Source organism: Leuciscus leuciscus (genome assembly GCF_965113295.1).
Source record: "Leuciscus leuciscus genome assembly, chromosome: 11".
NCBI lineage: Eukaryota > Metazoa > Chordata > Actinopteri > Cypriniformes > Leuciscidae > Leuciscus > Leuciscus leuciscus.
The window spans coordinates 26,176,205-26,200,890 of record NC_138735.1 but is presented as its reverse complement, the minus strand read 5'-3'; the positions used below and the strand labels follow the sequence as shown (position 1 = coordinate 26,200,890).

Sequence of the window (24,686 nt, the reverse complement as noted above, 5' to 3'; positions counted from 1 at the left end):
GTAGTTCGTGCATAAAAAATGTCCGTCAAAACCAACACGTTGAACGATGTTCACTAACCTGGTGAAGTTTTTCAATTGGATTGGCGTTTATTCTCTTTAGCATGCAGTGTGAAGCCTTTCACTCAGTTCCCTGATCATTCCGATTCAAATTCAGCGTGTAAAGAACAAATTTATGTATTATGTACGTTATCGTCTTTGACAGACAGCATGATGAAGCCGCTATGGCCGCCTTTTTCCCCCTTTTCTCGAAAAGCTGTGGTCTAGTCAAAACATCTGGTAGTATGTGTGTCTTTATACTTCATATTTATGTGCAACACAGAGTTATTTATTTGAGCATTGAATGTAAAATTCACACTTTCTGATTGCTGTCATCTAATCTTTCCAGCATAAAAAACGTCACGCCTAAGGTGGGAGCGGAGGAGACCCACAACGCCATTCGCCGGGCGTTCGACGTGTGGCAGAACGTCACGCCGCTGCGTTTCGAGGCAGTTCCCTATAGTGACCTGGAGCGCAACAAGAAAGATGTGGATATTACTATCATTTTCGCCTCAGGTTTCCATGGCGACAGCTCCCCTTTTGATGGAGAAGGGGGTTTCCTTGCACATGCCTACTTTCCTGGTCCAGGGATCGGAGGAGATACACACTTTGATTCGGATGAGCCCTGGACACTAGGGAACCCTAACCATGACGGTATGTAAACCTGTTTATATTGGTCTCGTATAAAACCAGCTTTATTGGAGAATAAATCCCAGTTCTCTCTCCATTAAAGCGAATAACTTTGTTGTCTTGCCCCTGCTTTTCTGGACTGCACTAGAAAATCTTACAATATACGTACAGTACATCTATTCAGTCAGTTTACATTCCTTTAATATGAAAAGCAACTGATATTTTGAGAGCATTTTGAGAACAAGAAATCAGTAGATTTGAGTTTTACAAGTTTATATAATCAAGTAGTTTTGAAAGTTGTTTGAGGAACTTTGTATCAAGTAAAGCAGATTTGCAGCAATTTTATATTCTGCTTTTTATTTTTTTCTGTGAAAATATCCGTACTTATTACTTTTGGATAAATGTGACCACAAAACCAGTAACATTTTTCTGAAATTGAGATTTATACATCACATGAAAGCTGAATAAAAAAGCTTTCCATTGATGTATGGTTTGTTAGCATAGGGCAATATTTGGCCGACATACAACTATTTGAACATCTGGAATCTTGGCATAAAAGAAAAATCGATAATTTTGACCCATACAATGTATTGTTGGCTATTGCCACAAATATACCTGTGCTACTTGTGACTGGTTTTGTGATCCAGGGTCACAAGTGTTCTGCTATTTTTCCACACTGGTCTATTACAGTATTGTTGTTTCATTGATTTCAGATTTACCCGCCACTAAACAACTCGTACAAACTAAAGCAAACTGTGGTTTCTGTACACACCGGTCAAATGGTCTCTTCCTGTCTAGGTGGGCATTTCTTGACCAGAATAAACTGCAGAATAGATTGGACACTAAGCCAAAGTCTGTCTCTGCAAGACCAGATTGTCTCTGACAAGTGTTGCCAGATCTCACTAGAAAAAATAACCAAAAAAACTAAGACAAAAAAAGCCCAAAGTAAGCGACTCAGTTCACCAAAATACACCACACATTTGTGTGGGTTGATGGTGTTAATTGTTGTGTGGGATAGTAACTATTTCTTCTATTCATATGAACATTTTGGGGTTGAAAAACTAACTGCACTGTAAATGAACCCTCAAAACTGAAAAGCGTGACTTTACAGCAAAAAAGAACATAAAAGGTGATTAAACTATGCAGACATGGCAACGGATTGACATCAAGTGTTCTGAATCAGAAAATATAATTTGTGCAGAATACATAGTGTGGGGGCAGAGCCAGAACGCTGCCAATCATTCGACAATTGAATCCATTACCTCAGATGTGTTAAACTGCAATATTACTCATCAACTTTTCAACCAGAATTTTTTTATACCAATGCCACAGAGCAATAATAAACTTGGCAGGCAACTCAATTCATATTAACAATGGTATCCACACAACATGCTGCTATATCATGACCAGTTCTGAACCTTTTCTAACTAATAACACAGACCCAAACTCGTTTCACATAATTCCAAAGTCTTAGCAAGCATTTGGACCCAAACTTATAGCCACAGCTCATCCAGCTGCAATGCATTGCAACACAACAACCAGCTAACCTTCCTTATCACGTCAACATAGAGTCCATTTCCACATCAGATTAAACATTAAAAATGGTCATCGTGAGATAAAGTCATATTGTGACATAAAAAAATACGTTTTGTCAGATATAAAGTCACTTTGTAACACTAATGAGATATAAAGTTGCAATTACTGTACGAAACAAAGTTACAATTAAGAGATATTGAGTTGTTTAAATGTGAGATATAAAATGTTGTGATATAAAGTCACATTTTAAAATATTTAGTTGTGTTGAAAAGTCACAATTGTGACCCATAAAGAAACAAAGTCGCAACTGACAGATATAAAGTTAGAGATGTGAGATATAAACTTTATGCGCTAGAGAATCAAGCATACTTCCATCTTTAGAATTTTGTGTTTTTGCGGTAGCTCAGTATATTTCTATGGCATCGCTGTCGAAGAGTTATTAGCTGGTGAAGTGGATTTGCCGATTGTAAAGTTAGTTTAGTTAAAGTCATCTTGAACATTGTAATGTTTGAAGTGGATGTCATAACAGATGTACAGTAAGTAGACTGGGAACATTTTTAAACCGGCGGTTCATTCATAAATCCGTAAGATCTTACCTTCACACTGTGGAAATACAAACCGGAAGAGAGAACAGAATGAGCGCGGCGCTGAAAAGGGGCGAGGCTACAAAAGATCTATAAAGTTGTGAGATATAAAGATGAAATTATGAGAAGCAAAGTCACAACTGGCAGACATAAAGTCAGATTTTGGGATATAAATATCATTGTGAGATGGATAGTGAGATATAGTCACATTTTACCATATAAAATATTTTGTTGTGATGCAATTGTGAGATATAAAGTTAATTAAAAGATAATTTGTGAAATATAAGTGACAATTACGAGAAATACAGTGGTAATTATAACATATAAAGTCACAATTTTACTATTCATTTTTTACCCTGAGGCAGAAACAAGCCTCCATACTTCAATATCCTCTCCTCCAAATCTAACTGCCCTCTCATCCCCCATTTCCCCTGCACTCATTCCTAGCTCTTCCTCTCTCTATTTTCTCTATTTTCTACACTTGTCATCCTGCTGTTATAGGAACCCTTTAGGTATCTCTCTCTCTCATTCACCACATTTCAAATTGTTGCCATTTTTGCCATCTATCTTTATAATAGGCCTACTTGCATACACCCACAAAGCACATGGTCAAAGTGCGCCTCTGTCAAATCAATCCCCTGCCTGTTGCCGGGCACGATTGTTGTGTTTGTTTTGTTGACGTGCAGTGAGGGACTACAGCTCTCAGAGGCCGACACATCCTCCCTCACGTGGGCCGACACTTCCACTCTCTGCTTGTGGACATCCTCTCTACCTCTCCACTGTCTTGTCAGAGAGTTCGGCTGTAAGTAGGTCAGCCTGTGTGTGAAAGCAGCAAGTGATGGGGATTTTGGGAGTATAATAAGGGGACACAGCTCACAAGATGTTTAGTCTGGGTTAGGGGGACAAACTACACAGAAAAATGCGAATTTCAACCGTGTGCGGTCGCTATTTTCAAATTCGTACCTTCTCTTTCAATTTTATCGCTTTGCTTGGTTTCAGAAGCAGACACAAGGAACATTACGGCTGGGCTGTAGAACTTGTGTGTGTGTGTGTGTGTGTGTGTGTGTGTGTGTGTGTGTGTGTGTGTGTGTGTGTGTGTGTGTGTGTGTGTGTGTGTGTGTGTGTGTGAAGGAGAGCAGTTAGACCGCACAGCAGGAACAATCTCCTGTTCTTATTCTAGGGAGATTGTCTGTGACGATAAAGATGAACTGCACAGAATGGAGCAATAAAACCATTTGTTTACTTGTACAACTGCAGCCAGTTTAGCACCAAAACTGTGAACTGATGAATCTGCGTAGCTTCTGCTCTTATTGGTGTCGTGGTGCAGTGGTTGAAGATCTGGGGTGGTAACCAAAAGGTTGGAGGTTCAAATCAGTATGCCAAGGTTTGATTGGCTAGCATGGTCCCATTAGTCTGCTAGTAGATGCTACAACTACATAATGCGGTCAGAAAAGCATCTTTCTCCATTGACAACCATTCAAAGAGTCAAGTGTCACTATTATTATTGCTTATATTTTAACTCGAGCTCAGTAGTTTTCAAACTTTTTAATGCCAGGGACACTCAAATATAATGATGGGAATATGATTTAATGAAGGGATCCTCTTCCTAAAATATAAAAGCATCTACTTTTACACTGCGTGAGTAAAAATATTGATAGCTTTCTAATATTAATATAATAAAAATGAAATGTTAAGTGTGGCATTATAAAGACAACATATTGTTAAATTTAAGTTGACAGCATATCTTCTTGTTAGACAACACTAGTAATGTTAGATGTATAAACCTGAAAAAATATATTTAATTCGACTGTATTTGTATAGCACTTTTCACAATAACTGAAATTTTCATAATTTCTGATTCTTTAAATGTGTAAAAAAAAATATTGCAGTTAATGGTTCAATTTAAAACATGAATTTATTAATATACCATAACACGTTAATTAAATAAAACATTTTGTATTTTTTTAGTCGATGGCATTAAGTTTGGCAGAAATCTACATTGTAAGAAAAGAATCTGTAAAAATAATAAAAAATTAAGAGTACGGACATTCCCGTCAACCCTAAAACGCATCAAAATGAAGTGCATAATTCAAAATAGTGTAAAATACCTGTGAAAAATCAATACAGAAAATTCCTTCATATTAGTGCCATATTTTTACAGACTGTACCGGTAGTTTTATATCTAACATCTAATTCAAATCAGCCTGTATGTAACAAGAAAACCTACAATATTTCCAGCTGCCCATACAGGCACCATTATACTCTTGAAAAGATAAGACTCTTGTTTTGTTTTTCACCAAAATGTCCCCGGGGAGGGGTCCGCACAGCCGAACACGGATTCCGACGGATTCTGAAGTTTCCCGCACTCTTAAGTTGATGCGATAACATCGGCTACAGTGGAAAATATGGAACATTCATGTGGTTGCATTCATGCAGGAAATTAAAATTCCAGAGTGATATTTTCTCTCCCTCACCCAAATCAGGGTGAGACAGGGTCTGTGCGCAGGAAAAACAATCGAGAGTGAGGAATGCCCTGAATGTTTCCTGAATCAGGAGACATGCTTAAATAATTCAAGAATTTCACCTACATTTCTGATGAACACATTTAGTCAAATGCAAGAGCAGGCAGGAGTCGTAGCTCGTGTTAGAGCAGTGTGATGATGTTGGAGGAAGAGGAGGGAGGAACTGAACATCTGGAAAGCTGTGCAAAGAGCAAGCTCTGTTGGAAGAGAATAACTGGCCAGATAAGTGTGGATGATACAATAAATGCGCAGAGGAAGAGGAATATAATATATTGCTTTTATATTGCATGTCCACATGGTGCAGTTGGCTATCAACATAGAGAAAGAGGTGTGTGTATGTGATTACAGATGTGCAAAGTTACATATTTTCAAAATCGACCTGTCAGTGGCATAAATACGTATGGTAATAGTGGCATAAATACGTATGGCATAAGATAGATAGATGAAGACTGTATAATGATTCTGAAAAAATCAGCTTTGAATAAATAATTATTTTAAAATATATTAAAATAAAAAACTGTTATTTTACTTTGTAATAATATTTCATAATATATTTTTGATCAAATAAATGCAGCTTTGGTGAGTGGTTAAAAACATTTTAAAAAAATCTTACCAACCATCAAAATTGTCAATGGTTGTGTATATTATATTTTTCTTTTCTTTTTTTTTTTCCAAATAAGATAAACATAGACGGCATCAACATAATCAACAGATTGGCGGCAGTCAAAAATAAAATCAGCAAGTTATTGCAGAAGATTCACAGTCCAATCGAAACCTGATAGATTCAACACATTATAGAAGTTAAATGCAAATGCGGTTTTATGTTGTCTTGTTGAAACCATTTCTGCATTCATGTTGTGTCAGAATTACTGTAATTATGGGATGACAAGTCTGAGACTCTGAGCAGTTCGCATCCTCAGACTCAGAAATTATTCATTTCTATGGCAACTCTTACAACGGCAAAACAGATGTATGCGCGGCTTTGTTCTCGAAGACATCAAAACGTAATCACTGCATGAATTCACTTCTAAAAATGCTGAAGAATAATAAAGTGCAATATTGACTATACTTAAAACGATAGAAACATGACAAAGAAGTCGGCGCGTTAGTATAGTTCAGCAAAAACAAATGTTTTTACCAATTGGAACCTCGTAACAATGGAATTTCTGACATTGTGAATGCAGCATCTGTCATGTGACCAGCCTGTGATGTCATTGTTTACTCAAAAAAAACCAGAAATTGCAGCTAAAGACACTGTGTACACAGTACACACTTAATGTAATACAGTATACGGCAGAATTAGCATTTATGAATAACCAATATGTGATTTGAATGGCCTGCAGACACTTCGTTGTACTGTATGTGATCCATATCCTGTGTGTGTAAGGAGAGCGACTCATGCTGCTACACACCAGGCCTGCTCTCAAAATAGGCTCTCACCCACCGACTGGAGCATTAGCATTCCATGTGGGTAACAGCAGCACCTTCCGCCGGCACAGCCTGCCTCTCTCTCTCTCTCTCTCTCCATCTCTCACTTTCTCCTTCTCTTCTCATTCAAAATTTGTCTCACACAGTATTGTGAGTGAGGCTTTGATAACCTGAGCTTGTGAGTGTTTAAAAACTGTCCTTAATCTCTCCTCACTCTTGCGAGTGTCTGTCTCAAGGCCACTTCCTCTGGATTCAGTACCAGCCTGTTTTAATTCATGCCTTGTTAGCTTGCTAAAGTCAAGGAGTCTTTAAGGTACTGTCTAGATGCTGTCTTCCTTCTTATAAAGCAATTTTATAGTGAATTTAGTGTAAAAGTGAGCTCATAAATGTGGATTCTCATTAAGCTGTATCGGAAATGGACAAAAAAAAAAAACATGGCTAGAGTCTAATATAGTTTAAACTCGTACATCTGATCGCTTACAAAAGTACTGTAACTACTGCACACCTGTACTTAGCAAGCTGCATGTTTTGAGGTCACATTCATGTTGGGTTCTTAGCACAAATAAGTTTAATGAGTTGCGCAGCAAACTTTAATATATTTCCACGATTTGGAGAAAAAAAAAATGTAATCTAATGTAATTTTTTTCTGATAAAAAATTAAAGAAATTAAAAATGTAAAAAATTAAAACAAAGATTGCTGTGCATGTTTGTAGTGCTGCACAATTTGGTCAAAATGTGATTATTTATGAACTATACTAAGTACTAACTATTAAAAAAAAATAAAAAAAAATAAAAAATAATATTAAACAAAAAACTATTGTAATATTTCACTGCAAAATAAAAAATGAGTATTTAAAACATAATATAAGAGTAGTATTTTTATTTTGCAGCACAACTGTAAAAAATGCACAACTAATATTTATAATTTTCAGTTAAAAGTTTTAAATTTCGTTAAATTTAATTTTACATTTTTTAATTTTCGTACACTGGAAGCCAGGTGCCACATGTTGTGTTCCTAAATGCACATTATAAGCGACCCAAACTTAGATCAGATGCAGAAATCGAATTTGTGTAGAGTAAACTTCACTATGAATCGAGCCGCTCTGAGAAACTCAAAACACTCGATCATGAGCTGCTCAAGTGTATAAGAAGATGTCTCATGAGATAACTTCATCTGATCGATTTCTGATGGCAGCATTGATATATCCTTCGATGCTTTTGGTATCCCACAATCCTGTGCGTTCCATTCCGTGACAGTTGAGCTAAAAAAACACGGCGTCTGAAATGTGCTGTTTGTTATCAGTTTGGATGTAAATGTACTTTTTTGGCCAGCGTTTTCACTGTTGATGTAATTTCTAGCTAGAAATGACTATTGTAGTAATTAAATACTCACTTAGTTATCACCAAAGCTCTCTCTATTTAGATTTAGATCGTTAAACCGTTACGCTGCCTCAGAAGTCTGTCCGAAATCAGTTTCGTGAGGTACTTTCGTGCGCAAACGCTGCCTGCAAAGTCATTGCCAAGAGTCAGCTGCCTTAGTTTTCCGATGCATATACTGTATTTATTTATTTATTTAACCGCAGCCTTTGCGATTTGATAATCATGCTAAGCCATATAGCGTTTTCTGTTTTATTTTGATCACGCAGCGACTAATCGACTAAAGTTCTAGTTAGAAGTTTTAAAAATCCTTAACCATGAACAAGCACTAAATATTCTACAACAGTACTGCGTTTTTGAGATGGTTTGTGTTCAAGGTCAGCATATATATTAGTAAGGATGAAGATCTGAATTTGAAACAGGAAAAGCAGCGGTAGAGCCAAAGTAAAGGCCGTAGGTCTAGTCTAGACGTGAGAACCGAACAAGAGGAAGAGAGGGGGTTTTGGACAGATGAAGAGAAAAGAGAGAAAGATGGCCGAGCAGCTGTTCTTTCCACAATGCTTCATCTGTTCATGGGCACCGGCTCATTTCTTCACACCCAAGAATGAACCTGAACCTGATCTCTCCTGGAATCAGCCACGGCTAACAAAAGAGCGCTAGGAATCTGAGTACTCAGCGTTCTCTTCGTCTCCCACTTTCTAACAAAAGCCCTCTTGTTCTCAACTATCCCATGTTTTTAATCACAACTCATGTTGAAATGAAGACTAAAAATGTTTGTCATCCAGAATTAGCATTTCAGAGTGGATTCCTCTGATTTGCAGTTCAACTGTGTGCTTTATGAGCTGTGTTGATGCTAACCGCTAAGGCCTACTGTTTTTACTGTAATGATCGTTAGCATGGTGTTCTTAGCTGTGTCTGTTTATTGAGTACGAATCAGCAAGGGTCTGTTTGTGAGGTGCGTTAGCATTGTTAAGTGAGGGTTTGCTAGCAAACCGTAATGGATTGGGTTAGCAGAGAAGAGCATTAGACTGGTGTATTTGTAGGGTTTGCTAGCAGGGTGTAATGACTTGTGTTAGCAGGGTGTAAAGCAACAGAGTAGTGATTAGCATCGAATCACTGAGTACAAAACTAATAGGCAAGTATTTCGGATGCAGCCTATGTTTCACTCAAGTGTCGGTTGTTCACAAATCAAACTAAACCATTTGTGCTGTGTGTTTTTGATTCCCTCAAATGCGTAGTGCTGTTTCACAAAGTTTTGTTTATGATCTCCATGTGACCGTGATGTTATAATAGATACTACCCAGAAGCTCTTTGCGCACTCAGAAGAAAGAAATCGTTGGGGAAAATCAAACATGGTTCTCTTTAAAAGAGGGGAAAGGAATTTCTCCCAAAGAGACCAGTTAGGCCTTGGGCATTTACTGTTTTCTCTGAAATCCTGTTGACAACGCTGTAAGTGTGGGTCAGTACTGTAGCAGAAACAGATTTAAGATTATAAAGAGGAAGTCAGTATAGCAAATGGTAGATTAATGAAAAAGAGTTTTTGATCTCTAATACCTGTGCTTTCTGTCTTTAGTTGAACAGGACGTTTGTCCCCCAGCAGAGAGGAAATCCGTATGGGATATAAAAAGGGTGTAACGTGCCCCAAGGGTATCCTGACTGATGTCTTTGTGTGCGTGTTTAGCTTTTCATTTAAAAGACGCCCGGTGCCTCAATGTCACAAACATCCACACATTCACACGTTCGCACACATCTTGCCTTTACTGAATTGCTCTCCGTTCCCCTGAGAAACGCTGAGTGATGTCATATCCTTTGAAGGCTAATGAATCCCTGAAAGTTCATCAAGCCGTTCGCTGTTATTAAAATAATTTCCTGGCAGTGAATGTGGCAGAAAGGCTTGTCAATCATTCAGAGGTGTGGGATGATCCACTTCGACATTTCCCATCTCGTGTTTGGAATTAAGCGGATGGATCCATCATCTGTAATCAGAGCCCAGGTCTCTGGAGCCGCGTGTCTGTGTGTGTGTGTGTGTGTGTCTGTGTGTAGGAAGCTCATCATGCGGCTTAAAAAGGCATCGCTCATTTCGCAACAAGCGAAACTGACATTAGAAAGAAGGTGAGATGCAAAGAGAAAAGATTAGAAACAGTTTACCAATTCCCTTTTGCATGATGGGATACATGTACATGAACCAATTGTTGTGTCTCTGTTCCACACAGAAGTGTACCATGGTGTTACCATGGACATCATACTATTATAATGCCATGTTTTTTTGTTCACTCCCTTAGAAAAATGTTCTATGGCAGTACTATGGTACAGAGACCGTAATACTATGGTACTTTGAAACATACTGTACCATGGTATATAAATTAATGTACTATGGTATGTACATGCTTTTCCAAGGTACCTTTAAGGTCCATGGTCCTACTATGGTAAATAGTAAAAAAATAAATAAATAGGGTGGTACCTTGGTCATTTTTGGAGGGTTTACTGTGGTAAAATCATAGTATTATTTCAAGTACTTTTGCAGTACCTTAGAGTAGCATGGTATATTAATATGGAAATCATTCAGTACCATGGTATATATCAATGTTCTGTGGTATTACCATGTTTTATTGGACATTTACCATGGTAATAACATGTTCTTTTAAGTAAATTAGAGTACCATATAAATACCATTGTAGTTAAATATGAATGCTCATCAGTCAGTAGTATGGTATACTGCATATCAAAGTATCATGATGCTTATTTTACCATGGTAAAACCAAATTATTCATTAAAGGACTTTAGAGTACCTTGTAAATACCATGGTATACAAATATGGCAGTTATTCAGTAACATTATATATATATATATATATATATATCATGGTATTTGCCATGCTTTTTGAACATTTACCATGGTAAAACCATATTTTTCTTTGAAGAACCATGCAAATAAATATGGTAATCATTCAGTACCATGGTATATATCAATGTTCTATAGTATTAACATGTTTTATTGGACATTTACCATGGTAATCACATGTGGTCCTTTTAGTAAATTTGAGTACCATATAAATAAATACCATGGAACATATAAATCTAATCCTTAATTACCATGGTATTACAATGTTGTTGTTTTTTACATTTACCATTGAGTACCATGGTATATGAATATGGTAATCATTCAGTACCACTATCAAAGTTCTATGGTATTTAAATGTTTTTTTATTCTCATGTCCGTTTCCTGTTTTTGTTTCCCATCACTTTGCTTTTCTTCTCTTTTTGATGAGTGAACTTGCCTTTCAGCTGCCTGCTAATTAATCAGGGTCTCTGGTCTTACATAAGAGATGTGATGGTTCAAACACAGCTGTTCCTGATTGAACTTCAGCAGGAGCATCTTGGGAGAACTGAGCCTGAGCTCGAGTCGGCTGATACTGTATGACACGCACACTTCACTCCACTCCACACATCACCAGATCTACCCCCCACTGGGTTTTATCCTTCTCTCTGTAGAGGGAGCACAAATTCAAATACATTTTTATATTTTATGTAAAAAGCAGACTTCATGTGCACTTGCAGTCCTGTGGACCACATGCTTGTTGTCTGCAAGTCAGTAGGGTGTCCCATTTGTCATTTTAGGCTTCCTATGTGCTTGCGAGCGCCCTCAATACGCACTTTTGCAAAGCCCGCACTAAAGCGAGCTCCACAGCATACTAGTCAAAGTGGCATTACGTCACGAAAGTGTAGACTCTGAGGAAAACCGTGAGAACTTGGGGTTCCATTTGGGACAGGGCCTTGCTATGTGGTTACACCCTGCCTTAAAGGGACAGTTCACCCAAATATTAAAATTCTGTCATAATTTATTCACCCTCATGTCATCCAAAACTCGTAGGACTTTGTTTCTTTTGTGGATCACAGTTACGTTTATAGGGTATTTGTTTGTTTTGATTCACTGAAAAGAACTGGCTCATAAAAATCATTTGTTCATTTTGAGATATCTGTTTATTCATTTGTGAATCAAACTACAATGATTGCACTTTCTGATTTTGTTTCTGATTCACTAAAACAAACCAGAGTAAGAGTAATTCAGTCACAAATCAAACTACACTGGCCTTGATATGTGTTTTTGATTCACAAATTGCCCGTCATTTGTCATTTGTTCAGGAATTATACTGGTCTTGCTATGTTTTTGATTAATATCTCTGTCTCGCACTGTTTCCCACCCCCACCTCCCTATTTTTCTGTGGCGTGAGCATAAATAAACCACATTTTTATATTTTATGAAAAAATAAAGCTGGTTGCTGTTCTGAGAGCTGGCACATAAGAATAATTTGTCAATTTTTATTCACAAAAAACTGCGAACAAGAGTCATTTGTTCGGTCTGGTTTACACACACACACAATAGATGCTCGTAAGAGTTGTACATTTGTGAATCAAACTACACTGTTCACACTCTTTTTGAGTCATTAAAATGAATTGGCTCATAAGAGTCATTCACAAATCAAACTATACTCGCCGTGCTGTGTGCTTTTGATTATCAAATGAACTCTTAACAAATAAACCGGTCTTACACTATGATTTTGATACATTTCTCGATCTAGGTTTTACCTTTTATCCCTGTGGAGAGAGCATAGATAAACTAAATTTGTACATTTTGTGAAAAATTATTATGTTTAATAGTCATGTTTTGCCAGTTTTGGGCTGGCCCAGGAGGTTATTAGCATTTGAGTTGTTGTTAGCATGTTGCTATGTGGTTGCTGGGTGGATACACTCTGCCTTAAAGGGACAATTCACCCAAAAATGAAAATTCTATCATCATTTACTCACCTTCATGTCATTAAAAAACTATCCCTTTATTACAAAAGAGCTCACCCAAGTCTTTAGATGGCTCAAATTTCTTCTTAAAAGTCTAAGATCTGAAATGCCAATCATGTCCGTAGCATAAACAGTGAAGGATGATTTATGTCACAAAGTTTTAAAAAACTGATCGCTCTAATTTCAGACAATTCAGTTACAGTGCGGCCCAATTTTTATCATACTACAAAGTCTCTCTCGATTACATTCTTGCACACCCACCATCCCGTTATTCATAAATTCTTAATAACTCTTCTGTGTTATCTATGAACAGTTTGTTTCCTTCTAAAATCCTACCAAACTAATATTTTCCTCTGATAACAGAAATGTAACTGGTCTCGTGTGTTTTGTTCGCTCGGTAGCATTTGGTCAACAGAGTATTTTGGAGTGTTTTGCAGCCATCGGCTTTGATGCCGCCGAATTCTCCGGGGCAACGTTCCGTGCGCTGAAATAGACCGAAATATCCAGGAATGCAAAACGCATCATTTGATCTGCGTCTCCCGCGCCAAGCAGTTTAAATAAAACACAAGTTGAGTTGACTGAATAAAAATGTGTCATATTCATTTGTGTCAGCAGATAAAAGACAGCGAGTCAGAACTGAAGGAGAAGAGAAAGGATTGACAGATGATGTGGCCATCATGGGTGTGCTGTTCTCGTTTTCCATCGCATAACGTCTGCCTTTGGTGTTTGGACTGTTTTCTGGCCTGTGGCGAAAAGTCCCACTTCCAAAGCATCTTGGGGCGAGCAGGGTGGGGTTTTCCATTTGTGCACAGAGGGAAGATGCTCAGCGTGGATGTTTGATGTGAGGGTGTGTAGTGACAGCGTTCATACTGTAATGAATCCCTGCAGTAGCTGTGGTTACTCTGGATGAGTTATTCTGGAGTGGAAACAGAGTTTGAAAACAATTTACGCACACAAACAACCACACACACACATACAGACTGCAGCTTTGATTTTGACATATCATTATGTGCAGTGACACATACAGACTTTGCTGTGAATTTAGTGGCATTTTCTTTCTTTTAGAACGTATACACTTCTCATGATTCAGTATATGTTATATATTAATAATTCGATTCTCATTATTACTGCTTAAAGGTGTAGTAAGTGATTTTTGCACACAACAAACTTGTAGCCAATCAGCATTAGGGGGCGTGTCCACTCATAATAGGGGAGTAGAGAGAGTGAGCAAAAGGAAGATTTGAAGAAAGTCTAGAAAGAGAGATGGCTGAGAGATATTACAAAAGAGAAAAGCTCAGAGGAATAACACTGGAAAAAGAAGGGTAATGATCAGGCAAGAGCTTACGGACCCGTGGTAATATTAGAAAAGCTTTCCAGCGCTGGAGAGACCTGAGTGGGAAGGCCTGAAAACAGACGCTGAGGTTGCGTTGTTTCTGTTCCATACATGAGTAACACTGGTTATGAGTGTCATTGTTTGTCTGGAGCTGCTGTTATGCTGGTGACTAACAACAAACTCTTGCTTGTATACTCTTGAGTACTGTGTTAATTTTTTTGTGCTTCCTTGTTTTTCGTTCGTCACCTTCACTCTATTTTGTACGAAGCACTATTTTGCTTCGCTTCTGCTATGATAAAGAGACATCCATTGCATTGCGTGTTCGTGCGTTTTGGGGGCGGAGCAATGAAGGGAGGGGTGTGTTTGTTTGGGTTGATTTCAAATATCAACAGCGTTCAACAACGATTCTCAGATATTGCATACTGCACCTTTAAAACAATTTCCAATACTGTTTACTTTAAAGTGAAGTTGATTGGGACCTGAAAAGTGTTTTTTACATATCAGCCAGGTTGCTGAATGTTGTAGATTCATAAAAAAGAAAAGGCTCGAAAAGAGTCATTAGTTTGTTTTAATTCAATAAAAAAGAACCGGCTCATAAGAGTAATTTGTTTGCTTTCATTCACTAAAAAAAAAGAACATTTGCATTTATTCATTTAGCAAGGGCTTTTATCCAAAGAACCAGCTCTTGAGAATCATTTGGTTATTTTGATTCACACACACACACAAAAATGCTTACAAGAGCATTTGTTCATTTTTATTCACTAAAACGAAATAATTCGTTAAGAGTTGTATATTTGGGAATTGGACTACAATGGTAACACTGTATTTGACTCACTACAAAACAGTCAGCTCGTAAGAGTCATTTGTTTTGATTCAATGATTTGGGAATCAGATTGCAATGGTAGCACTATATGTTTCACTAAAATGATCCAACTCAGAGTCGTTTGTTCACGAATCAAACTAAACCATTTGTGCTGTGTTTTTTTCCCCGCTTCAAATTAATCGAGCCATTTGTTTGGGAATCGGGCCATCTTGATATCTTGATATATGTTTTTGGTTTACTATAACGAACCGGCTGATTCAGAGTCACTGATTCAGGAATCAGACTTTATCGATGTTAGCAACTCTAATAAGTGACATCAGAGAGTTTTAACAGCAGTTTTAAAGATGCAGTTCTTTTATCTGAAAGTTATTCCATCAATTTTACAGTAATTGGAATGGTTTTATGTATTTATTTTGTGTGTTTAGGGAACGACCTCTTCCTGGTGGCGGTACATGAGCTGGGACATGCGTTAGGCCTGGAGCACTCCAACGACCCCACTGCCATCATGGCCCCCTTCTACCAGTACATGGACACAGAGAACTTCAGACTGCCACATGACGATCTGCAGGGAATCCAGAAGATCTACGGTAACATTCACACAGAACACACTAAATTCACAACATTTCTTTTCTCAACAAACACGCAGTAAATATTAAACCTCAGCGTGTAGCTCAAATCAGATCCACTTTCCTGATCCCCATCCAACATCCAAATGGCTCATAAGAGTCGTTCATTTGTGAATCAAACCACTAAATGTTGACTCATGAGAGCCGTTTGTTGCTGCTTCCAAAATCGCGTACTAAGTAGGTACTAAATTTGAATTCGAATTTACTTTGCGACAGTTAAAAATGAATGCTCTATATACACAAATCCGGCGAAACACGGAAGTAAAGCAGCGCCGCCATTACTGCGTGCCTTGCTGCTAAGGAAGTAGCGTTGGTCCCGTAGGCGGCTGTAGCAGATGTAGCTGTACGAATGTACAGATTTACGAATAAATGTTATTTTTATCTATTCATCTTTAATTTTGTTCAGTAGCCCTGCTGTATGGCTACAACACTTCCCTCGGTCGACCATGCAGTCACAAACTGAATTCGAGAACTTTGCAGTTTTCTCTGTGTATTGTTACTGACACATTATGGTACGAGTTCACTGCCTGCGAAAACCTCACGACACCTTTTAATGTGATGCAGAGTCCTGCAACGGGTCGGGTACCCGCATAAAAGTGGCTAAAACGGGTGGATTGTGACATTCCTAAAATTCACGGGCGGGGACGCGGGCGGATAATGAACTCCTTGCGGGCGGGTAGCGGATGAAAAATATGTGCAATATTTGTATGTCTAAATTACCAGCATTACACATACGCAAATATGTGTAGTCAGGCCATCCTTAAAAATATTCTTGTTTGCCGTAACCCGACCGACCCTGTCAATTTAGGACCGACCCAATTTAATTTTTTTCTCCCCTTTTAGTCCGACCAAGTTGCGACATTAAATTTCTCTGTACTGTAGGCTAATAGGCCTATGTGTTGTAGCCCAGTCATTAAAAAACGATTTAGTTTCATATTCATGTTTAAATAAAATAATATAATTTGTTTTATATATTTCATGTTGATTGTATGAAAAGTGAAAAGCATGAATAAGATAAGATGATCCCGAATATCGTGAGACAAATGGAGTGGGCAGACATGATTTTGACCACTTCATTAAGTTTGTTCAGCCTTTCTTTAAAGTGAATTTCGTTTTGTATTAATTGTTTGTATCTTAATTTTAATCAATGTTTCATCTACCAAATTCATGGATTTAATAAATAAGAAGTAGGCTATATATAGCAGGCAGGCAATATAATCAGGACACGGCCGGAGGCGCCCGCGCGTGAACTGATCGTCTCTTAAATGAACCGAAACTCATCGTATAAGCTACTTGCCTCACAGACCTGAGAAATAGAAAGCATGAAATGTGTACTTTTAAACAAAACAATTCAAAACGAAAGAAAACAGACTGTTCTCTGCTTATAATCCGTATGAAATGTGCATTTCTCTCTGGCGCGTTCACTACTGCGAAGATCGCGAGTCAGCATCATCATCTTTGACACAGAAAACACTTGCTTATTAATAAACAATTGAAATGTCTCATTGATATATTTGACATAGGCCTATTAATAATCATTACTTTTCCAAGTTCTTTGTGACAGCTTTTAGGTGCGTTATTGGCAGCGCACCCTTATGTTACATGAACGCGTCACCTGTGTGGTTTATCGCGGGCACGGGTCGGGTAACGGGCCAAATATTAACGGGTCTGGGCGGGTGCGGATTTAATTTTGATATCACGGGTGATGGGTCGGATCTGGTGCTGAACTTTGCGGTTACGGGCGGGGGCGGGTCTCCAAAAATGGACCCGTGCAGGACTCTGATGTGATGAGCTCATCTGCGAAGGTATGCAGTATCTGGCCAATCCATCCGGAGCTCATATAATTCTGACCTTCAATCAGTGCCCTGTAGTTTAGGTTCTGAAGCTCGCATGCCAGATGATAAATAAAATAATCTTGAATACCTGTAAGCTGCCAACTCTCACGCCTTCACCGTGAGACACACGCAACTTTTCAGCTTTTCTCACGCACAGAAAAATCGCGAGGCAGAAAGGACACGGAGACCGACAGACTTTCTGTGTCTATTCATGGATTTCATCCGGTCCCTTTCCACAGGTGTATTAATCAAGCACAATGCAGTCTGCATTCATAATCTAGGTGCTTGATTTTATACACATGTGGAAAGGGACCTGATGAAACCCATGAATAGACAGCAGATTAGTTATGATATAAAAAAGCTCAGCTCTCAGATTCTGTCAATTTTATTACGAAATTCAAACAATAAATACCGTTTTGGTGTTTGTAAATGTGACGTGACGGATCCCTAGCGGCACGTGAACCGATCGACATCTCAACTTAATAGTAAATAAACACGAATGAACAATGTTAAAAGAAACAGTACAACTTACCGAAATGTATATGCATCATACATAATATCGAACAATCAGTGTTTGTTTTTTTTAAATTAACGCCCATCTTGTGTAGCTACCTAATATTTAACCAAATTAGTCAATATTAAATCAAATCACAAGAATTGAACTTAATTGAAATCCTGAAATTTGTTTCAAGCAATAATAAAAAAACATAGCTTACCAGAAATTGTAGCCTACCATATATTATAAACATTGCAACATGTTGTCACTAAACCTAATACAATTCAGTTTAGTTACTAAAATGTTTTGACAATCACAATATTTAAGCCCCAGGATCCGCTTTCATTGAAATGTCATTAGAGGGCACTGGCAAGTGTCACACCGCCGTCACTTCGCAGGCACGCAGTAATGGCGGCAGGCAAGATGGCGGCGCCCATAGAGATCGCGGCGGATTTGTGTATAGTATGAATATGGGTAGTATGAATGAAATCAGGAAATACAACATCCGCCATGTTGTCACTGTCATGTGACCTACCAGTGTCAGTTGTATCGTTCACTGCCATTCCTAAATCCTCTCCTCTGGCCTCATGGGACAGTGAAGTGTCCATCGTATGCACACTTAAGAATCTCGGTGGAAGTAGTAGGTCATCTGGGGACTGTTATTTGGAATATAGTAGGGAATTATTCGATTTCGGATGAAGCTTGTGTGTTTTTGATTCACAAATTGACTCATAAGAGTAATTTAAAGGGATACTTCACCGATTAGCATTAAGCTTTGTATCAGTAGAAACCCAGTAGTATTTTCGAATGACCGTACTTCCCTCCCTCATGTCCCCCTGAGACGAGAGATTTCTGTATTGTGTGTCTGAAAAATCGTCATTTTGCGTAATTTTTTGGCCAGAGGCGAGAGACTACAGCCAGTAGCAGGAGCTCGTTCCGCATGTTTTCAACCCGCCCATAGAAGGATCTCACGATAAAACACCGTCTTTTCAGTTTCGAGTCAACTAGAAGCCTAGTTGTATCATTTCTTCCGATACTGCCCTCTGTAACCGGTAGGCGTGGCTTGGGAGTGGCCTCTAGGGCAGCGAAGCAAGTGCATTCTGGGAGTTGTTGTCTTTCATCCACATGAGCCAAAAGTAAATTTTCTGGCTTTTCTCAGTCTAGAAGGCACCAACTTCTAAAATAATTTCACATTTCTACTACATAAATGACCCAATTTAAATACACATTCATCTTTCCAGCTGTGAAATATCCGTTTAATTGATGCTGTATGTTTTTGATTTATCTTGCCATACTAGTTTTATCCTCTTTTCCTGTGGAGAGAGCATAAATGAACTACATTTTTACATTTTATGAAAAAACGTAAGTGGTGTTTTGCCCATATTGTGACCAAGATGTTGTCTTTCTCTATGTTTTTGATTATTCTATCTGGTTTTACCTTTTTTTTCTTTGGAGAGAATATAAATGAACTACATTTTTACATTTTATTAAAACATATATAAGGTGTTTTGCAGATTTTGCTGTGACTAAAGTTGTTGGATGGGTTGCATGTAGCCTTAAAGGAGAACTCCGGTGAATTTTTAAGTTAATCTTGATCGTTACACCTTTGTGAGTACTGTCTATAGAAAAAAAAACGAACCGGATCGGTGCTTGCAACGCGGAGCTGTTACAGTTAATGCCCAGAGCTCCCATTCAGCTAAAACGGCAGTTATGGGGGCATAAACCTAAAGAGTGTCTTTGTGCCTCTTAACAGACACAAAATGCAATTAAAATGTCTGTCCAACATGAACAGGGCCCTTACATGACAACAAGATGCGTTTAGCAACTTAGCCATTGTTTAAACTCACCTAAATAGTGTTTTAGACGGCTAGCTGTAGTCTCACGCTGAAGTCCCGTGGGAACTCAGTTGTAGCCGGAAAAAGTGCGCGTGATTTTTTTCCCCCAAACCACTTCAGGGGAAATCCCGCCCTGCAGCTGATTCTAAGGTTTTCATTGGTCATGTCAATTGTCACTGTAACCTAAACCAATTAAATCAGCTGCAGGGCGGGATTTCCGCTGAAGTGGTTTGGGGAAAAAAATCTCGCACATAGTGCAGGTGGGAGGAGCGTCGTGTTCCGGCTACAACTGAGTTCCCACGGGACTTCAGCGTGAGACTACAGCTAGCCGTCTAACACACTATTTAGGTGAGTTTAAACAATGGCTAAGTTGCTAAACGCATCTTGTTGTCATGTAAGGGCCCTGTTCATGTTGGACAGACATTTTAATTGCATTTTGTGTCTGTTAAGAGGCACAAAGACACTCTTTAGGTTTATGCCCCCATAACTGCCGTTTTAGCTGAATGGGAGCTCTGGGCATTAACTGTAACAGCTCCGCGTTGCAAGCACCAATCCGGTTCGTTTTTTTTTCTATAGACAGTACTCACAAAGGTGTAACGATCAAGATTAACTTAAAAATTCACCGGAGTTCTCCTTTAAAGGGACAGTTCACCCCAAAAATGAAAATTCTGTCATCATTTACTCACCCTCATATCATTCCAAACCAGTAAGACACACTTCCATCATAAAATGTAAAATCTAGTGCCTTATATTTCCCTCTGTTCTTCCACACCTATCCGGAATAACTCTTTCCTGAATCCCATTCAACATCCGTCCCTTCAGTCTTCCTCTTTCCTCCCTCCGACACAGGGAGAGACCGGAGAGGGTGGAGATACTCGCACATCTTATGTATCACGCACACATTCCCAACCATGTTCCCTCAATATCCCTCTCTCACCAGAGCAGATCTCTCTCTCTCTATATCTGTCTGTGTCGTCCGCCCTGTGTTATGTAACATGAAGGGCTGTAATCCTCGCTCTATTTCAGGAGATTTGATTTCAGACAGTCACTCCTCTCTGTGGTCCTGTGGGTCGTTCGCATCTCCAGAGGGGTAATCCTGTCAGGCCGCCCTCCTGCCTGATTCATACTTAAAATCATTCATTATTTTCTCCATTTAATCACCTATCCTTTCATTCTCACAGAGGATTTCTTGACCTCTCGATCCGTCGGCTCTTAGCGTTCTGTTGGCTCTTCCAAAAATCTGACGTTCATTGTGCTAACAGCTTGAACTCTTCAGCGCGGGTCAGCTGTGATAATGAGTCCACAGATAATCGAGGTGTATGCTGGACTATAACTGATGCGAGAGCACATTATTACACCAACACTCCAGATGAATATTAAAAACCCAATTATTCTGTCAACTATATTATCTAATTTATTTAGCCATTATTTTTTATATAATGCATACAATAAAAATACACACATATTCAATAATAAATGTTATATATTATACAATGCATGATAAATATGTGAAAAAATATACACACACACAAAAAAATTTATATTTATTAAATATTTTATTTATATTTCAATAATAATAAATGTATTATTTAATAATAAAATATAAATCTATTTTAGACATGAATTAAAATCTAATCTTTTTAAAGTTTAGTATTTGTTCTCAATGTTAAAAACAATTGTTGGATGGCCATTCAATGTTGTAAAAATAGTGTATCCAAAATAGTGATGTTTTTATAATAACATGCTAACCATAAACTGAACTAAAGCTGGGCTAATGAAATATATTGTTTGATGAAATAATTGTAATATATACAACACACACAAAAAAAAAATATTTTCATGACCTATCACAACATTTATCTTTTGTCAAATCAACTTGGATAATTAATGTGGTTCAGATAACATAATATTTTGAGTTTTTTATTTATTAAACCTATTCTATTTGTTATTAAATCTCCTTTATTGTATGAACTCAAATGTTTAATTTCAACGAACTCAAAATTTTAAAGCAACCAGGTAACTTACTTTTTTAAGTTAAACCGACTTTTTTTTACAGTGAATATAAATAATAAAATATAATTAAGCATAAAAGATATTATAAAAAAATAAATGAATTATTTTAAAATATAACATTTATAATAATAATAATTTTTTTCAAAGTCATTATTTATTATTATTCATTAAACATTTTAAAAAAATATTTTGTGAATCATTAATTATTTATTTAATTTATTTATTATTTAAATATTTGTTATACGTCTTTATAAAAGCGACAACAGAAATATGATAAATAAAGTAATAGCAGTGTTCAGTGAGTCAGGGGTATTTGTACACATGGCATTTAGCCTTTAAAACTTTTATAAAACCATATCATGATAAAACAAACACAATATTCAATAAATCATTAAATGTATTATAGTTAATAATTCCGGCAAGTAATATAGTACATTAGCAAGCCATGACAAGCAGCATGGCACATTAATATAGTTTAGAGTCTAAATACTTAGTATGAGACCAAATTGTGACGTTTATAAGGTTTTTGGCTACAAACACCCTTAATTATGACAAAAAAATCACTAAAAACAAAAACAAAAATATTGGTGTTTAATGACCCTCATCTCTCTTTCTCTTGCTCTCTCTTCAGGACCTCCAGATAAACTTCCTCAGCCCACGAGACCTCTACCCACGATCCCACCGGTCCGCTCGCACCCTCCCGTAGATCCACGCAAAAACGACAGGCAGACTCGTCCTCCCCGAATACCGACCGGCGACAAACCAGCGCACCCGAACGCTAAGCCAGACATCTGTGACGGCGGCTTCAACACGCTTGCCATCCTCAGGAGGGAGATGTTCGTGTTTAAGGTAAGCGGACGAATGAGACACAGAGTATCTGTCTGAAACGCTCCAAACATACACACAGATTCTTTATGTCAATATGAAATGAGCTAATTTCAAGCTTATGGTCTCATAACTGCTGCTTCAACACTGTGTTTAGAGCGCTGGCAGCCTCCGCTGACAAATACACACACACACGTGGCGGCCGCAGGAAACATTTCAGTGTGTGGGTGTTTTCTCTTTGTTCTCTTGAGCTTGTGCTGAAGGAAAGTGACCTATTAGTCAGAGCCAATGAGCTTTTCTTTGCTCGCTGAACCTGAGAGCTGCCTTCAATGAATCCTTAAAGCTCTAGTGTGATAGTTCAGTGTATCAAAAGAGCTGAGCGTTAGCAATCACTGTGTGGATTATCAGGTTCTGACCCTACTAATGAAAGCTTGAACCTCACCAGTGGAGAAAGAGAAAGGGAGGCTCATGGAGAGGAGATACACTAAACTGTTTAGTTCTACATACGTCATGTAATTACATATCATAATCAAGTGGATGCTGCACATTGGTGGTGGTTGAGGAGATCCCCCCTTTCATGTAAAGCGCTTTGAGTGCCGAGAAAAAGCGCTATATAAATGTAATGAATTATTATTATTATTATTATAATCACATGTTATTCAGAGAACAAAAGTAACCATAGGAACTGAAGGCTACTTGAGTGTTTTTCTTTAGGATCAGTATTGAAGTACATCGACAAAACATTAGTATTAATAATATTTATAGATTTGTTGTAGATTTGCATATCACTATCACATATGTCATTGTCATGATTAAAAAAAAAAAGAAATTAATACTTTTATTCAGCAAGGATACATTAAGACATTTAACTTGGTGATAAAAAACTTTCTTTCTTTCTTGAACTTTCTATTCTTTAAAGAATCATGAGAAAGTATCACGTTTCCAAACAAAAAAGTAAGCAGAACAACTGATATGAAACTTCATAATAATAAGAAATTAAAATATGATACAGAAATATATATTTTTTTAAATATTTATATATAGATATATAATTTCAGAAATGAGAATGGGTCCAGCAAATCAGCATATCAGAATGATTTCTGAAGGATCATGTGACACTGGAGGACTGGAGGAATGATGCTGAAAATTCAGCTTTAGTCACATGAATAAATTATAGGATATTTTAAAATAGTTTACTTTTGAATGGTAAATAAATACATACATTTTTTACATTATGTTTTACTATATATATTTATATGCACACTACAATATAAATATAAAAAAATATAATGTATGAAAGGTATATACGTAATATGAAATCTTTTTTAGAATATAAGATTTATAACAATTTATTTATTTATTTTTTACCTGTAGCTCATGTTCTCAGTAGGCTTTCAGAAAGGCGATGACTCCAAAATCCATGACTGTCAAAGTCTATAACAAACCAAGAGAAGTTACGAACTGATGTCCACTAACTGCACACAGGGGCACCAAAAGAGGTTTGCAGAACATAAAACTTAACAGATTAATAATGGGAACTCTTTTGAAAATGTTGATTCTCTCTGAAAGTGTATGCCATCCCATCTCACTAGCGTATCTTGAGGCGACGCACATGAATAGAGACTGAACCCAACAGTTGTGTTGTAGCTCTCTGATCTGTGTGTGTCTCTGAAGGCCACAGCAAAGATGTACTGTGCTCTCGCTTAACACACAGCCAGTGTTTTTGTTGTGTGTGTATTTTTCTCTGTTTAAAAATAGATGGAATTCATTTGTCAGGACTTTACAGAAAGTTTCTTGTTTTCGGAATAGCCAAACTCAAACTGACGTGTGAATTTATTCCACTTGAAGAGGGTTTTTGTTGGGCTCTAATCTTGTCACTTGGTATCCACTCCCCAGTTCCACAGCAGACGCCTCTGGGAAAACAAAATCTATCATGAATGCTGTTACATTTCCTCACTTACTCACTCAGCCGCTCGCTCTCTCGCACGCTGGAG

The 24,686-nt window shown here is 37.7% G+C and overlaps 1 protein-coding gene across 2 annotated transcripts in view; it reads left to right on the top strand.

Annotated features, from left to right (window-relative positions):
• The window catches only part of mmp16a (matrix metallopeptidase 16a (membrane-inserted)), a 64,193-nt gene that overhangs the window by 21,599 nt on the left and 17,908 nt on the right, over positions 1-24,686 (top strand). For both annotated transcript variants that reach the window (XM_082183669.1, XM_082183670.1), the window contains 3 exons: positions 386-690; positions 15,488-15,649; positions 22,499-22,716. In XM_082183669.1, the coding sequence (XP_082039795.1) occupies positions 386-690; positions 15,488-15,649; positions 22,499-22,716 (685 nt within the window). The remainder of the gene's footprint in view (positions 1-385; positions 691-15,487; positions 15,650-22,498; positions 22,717-24,686) is intronic.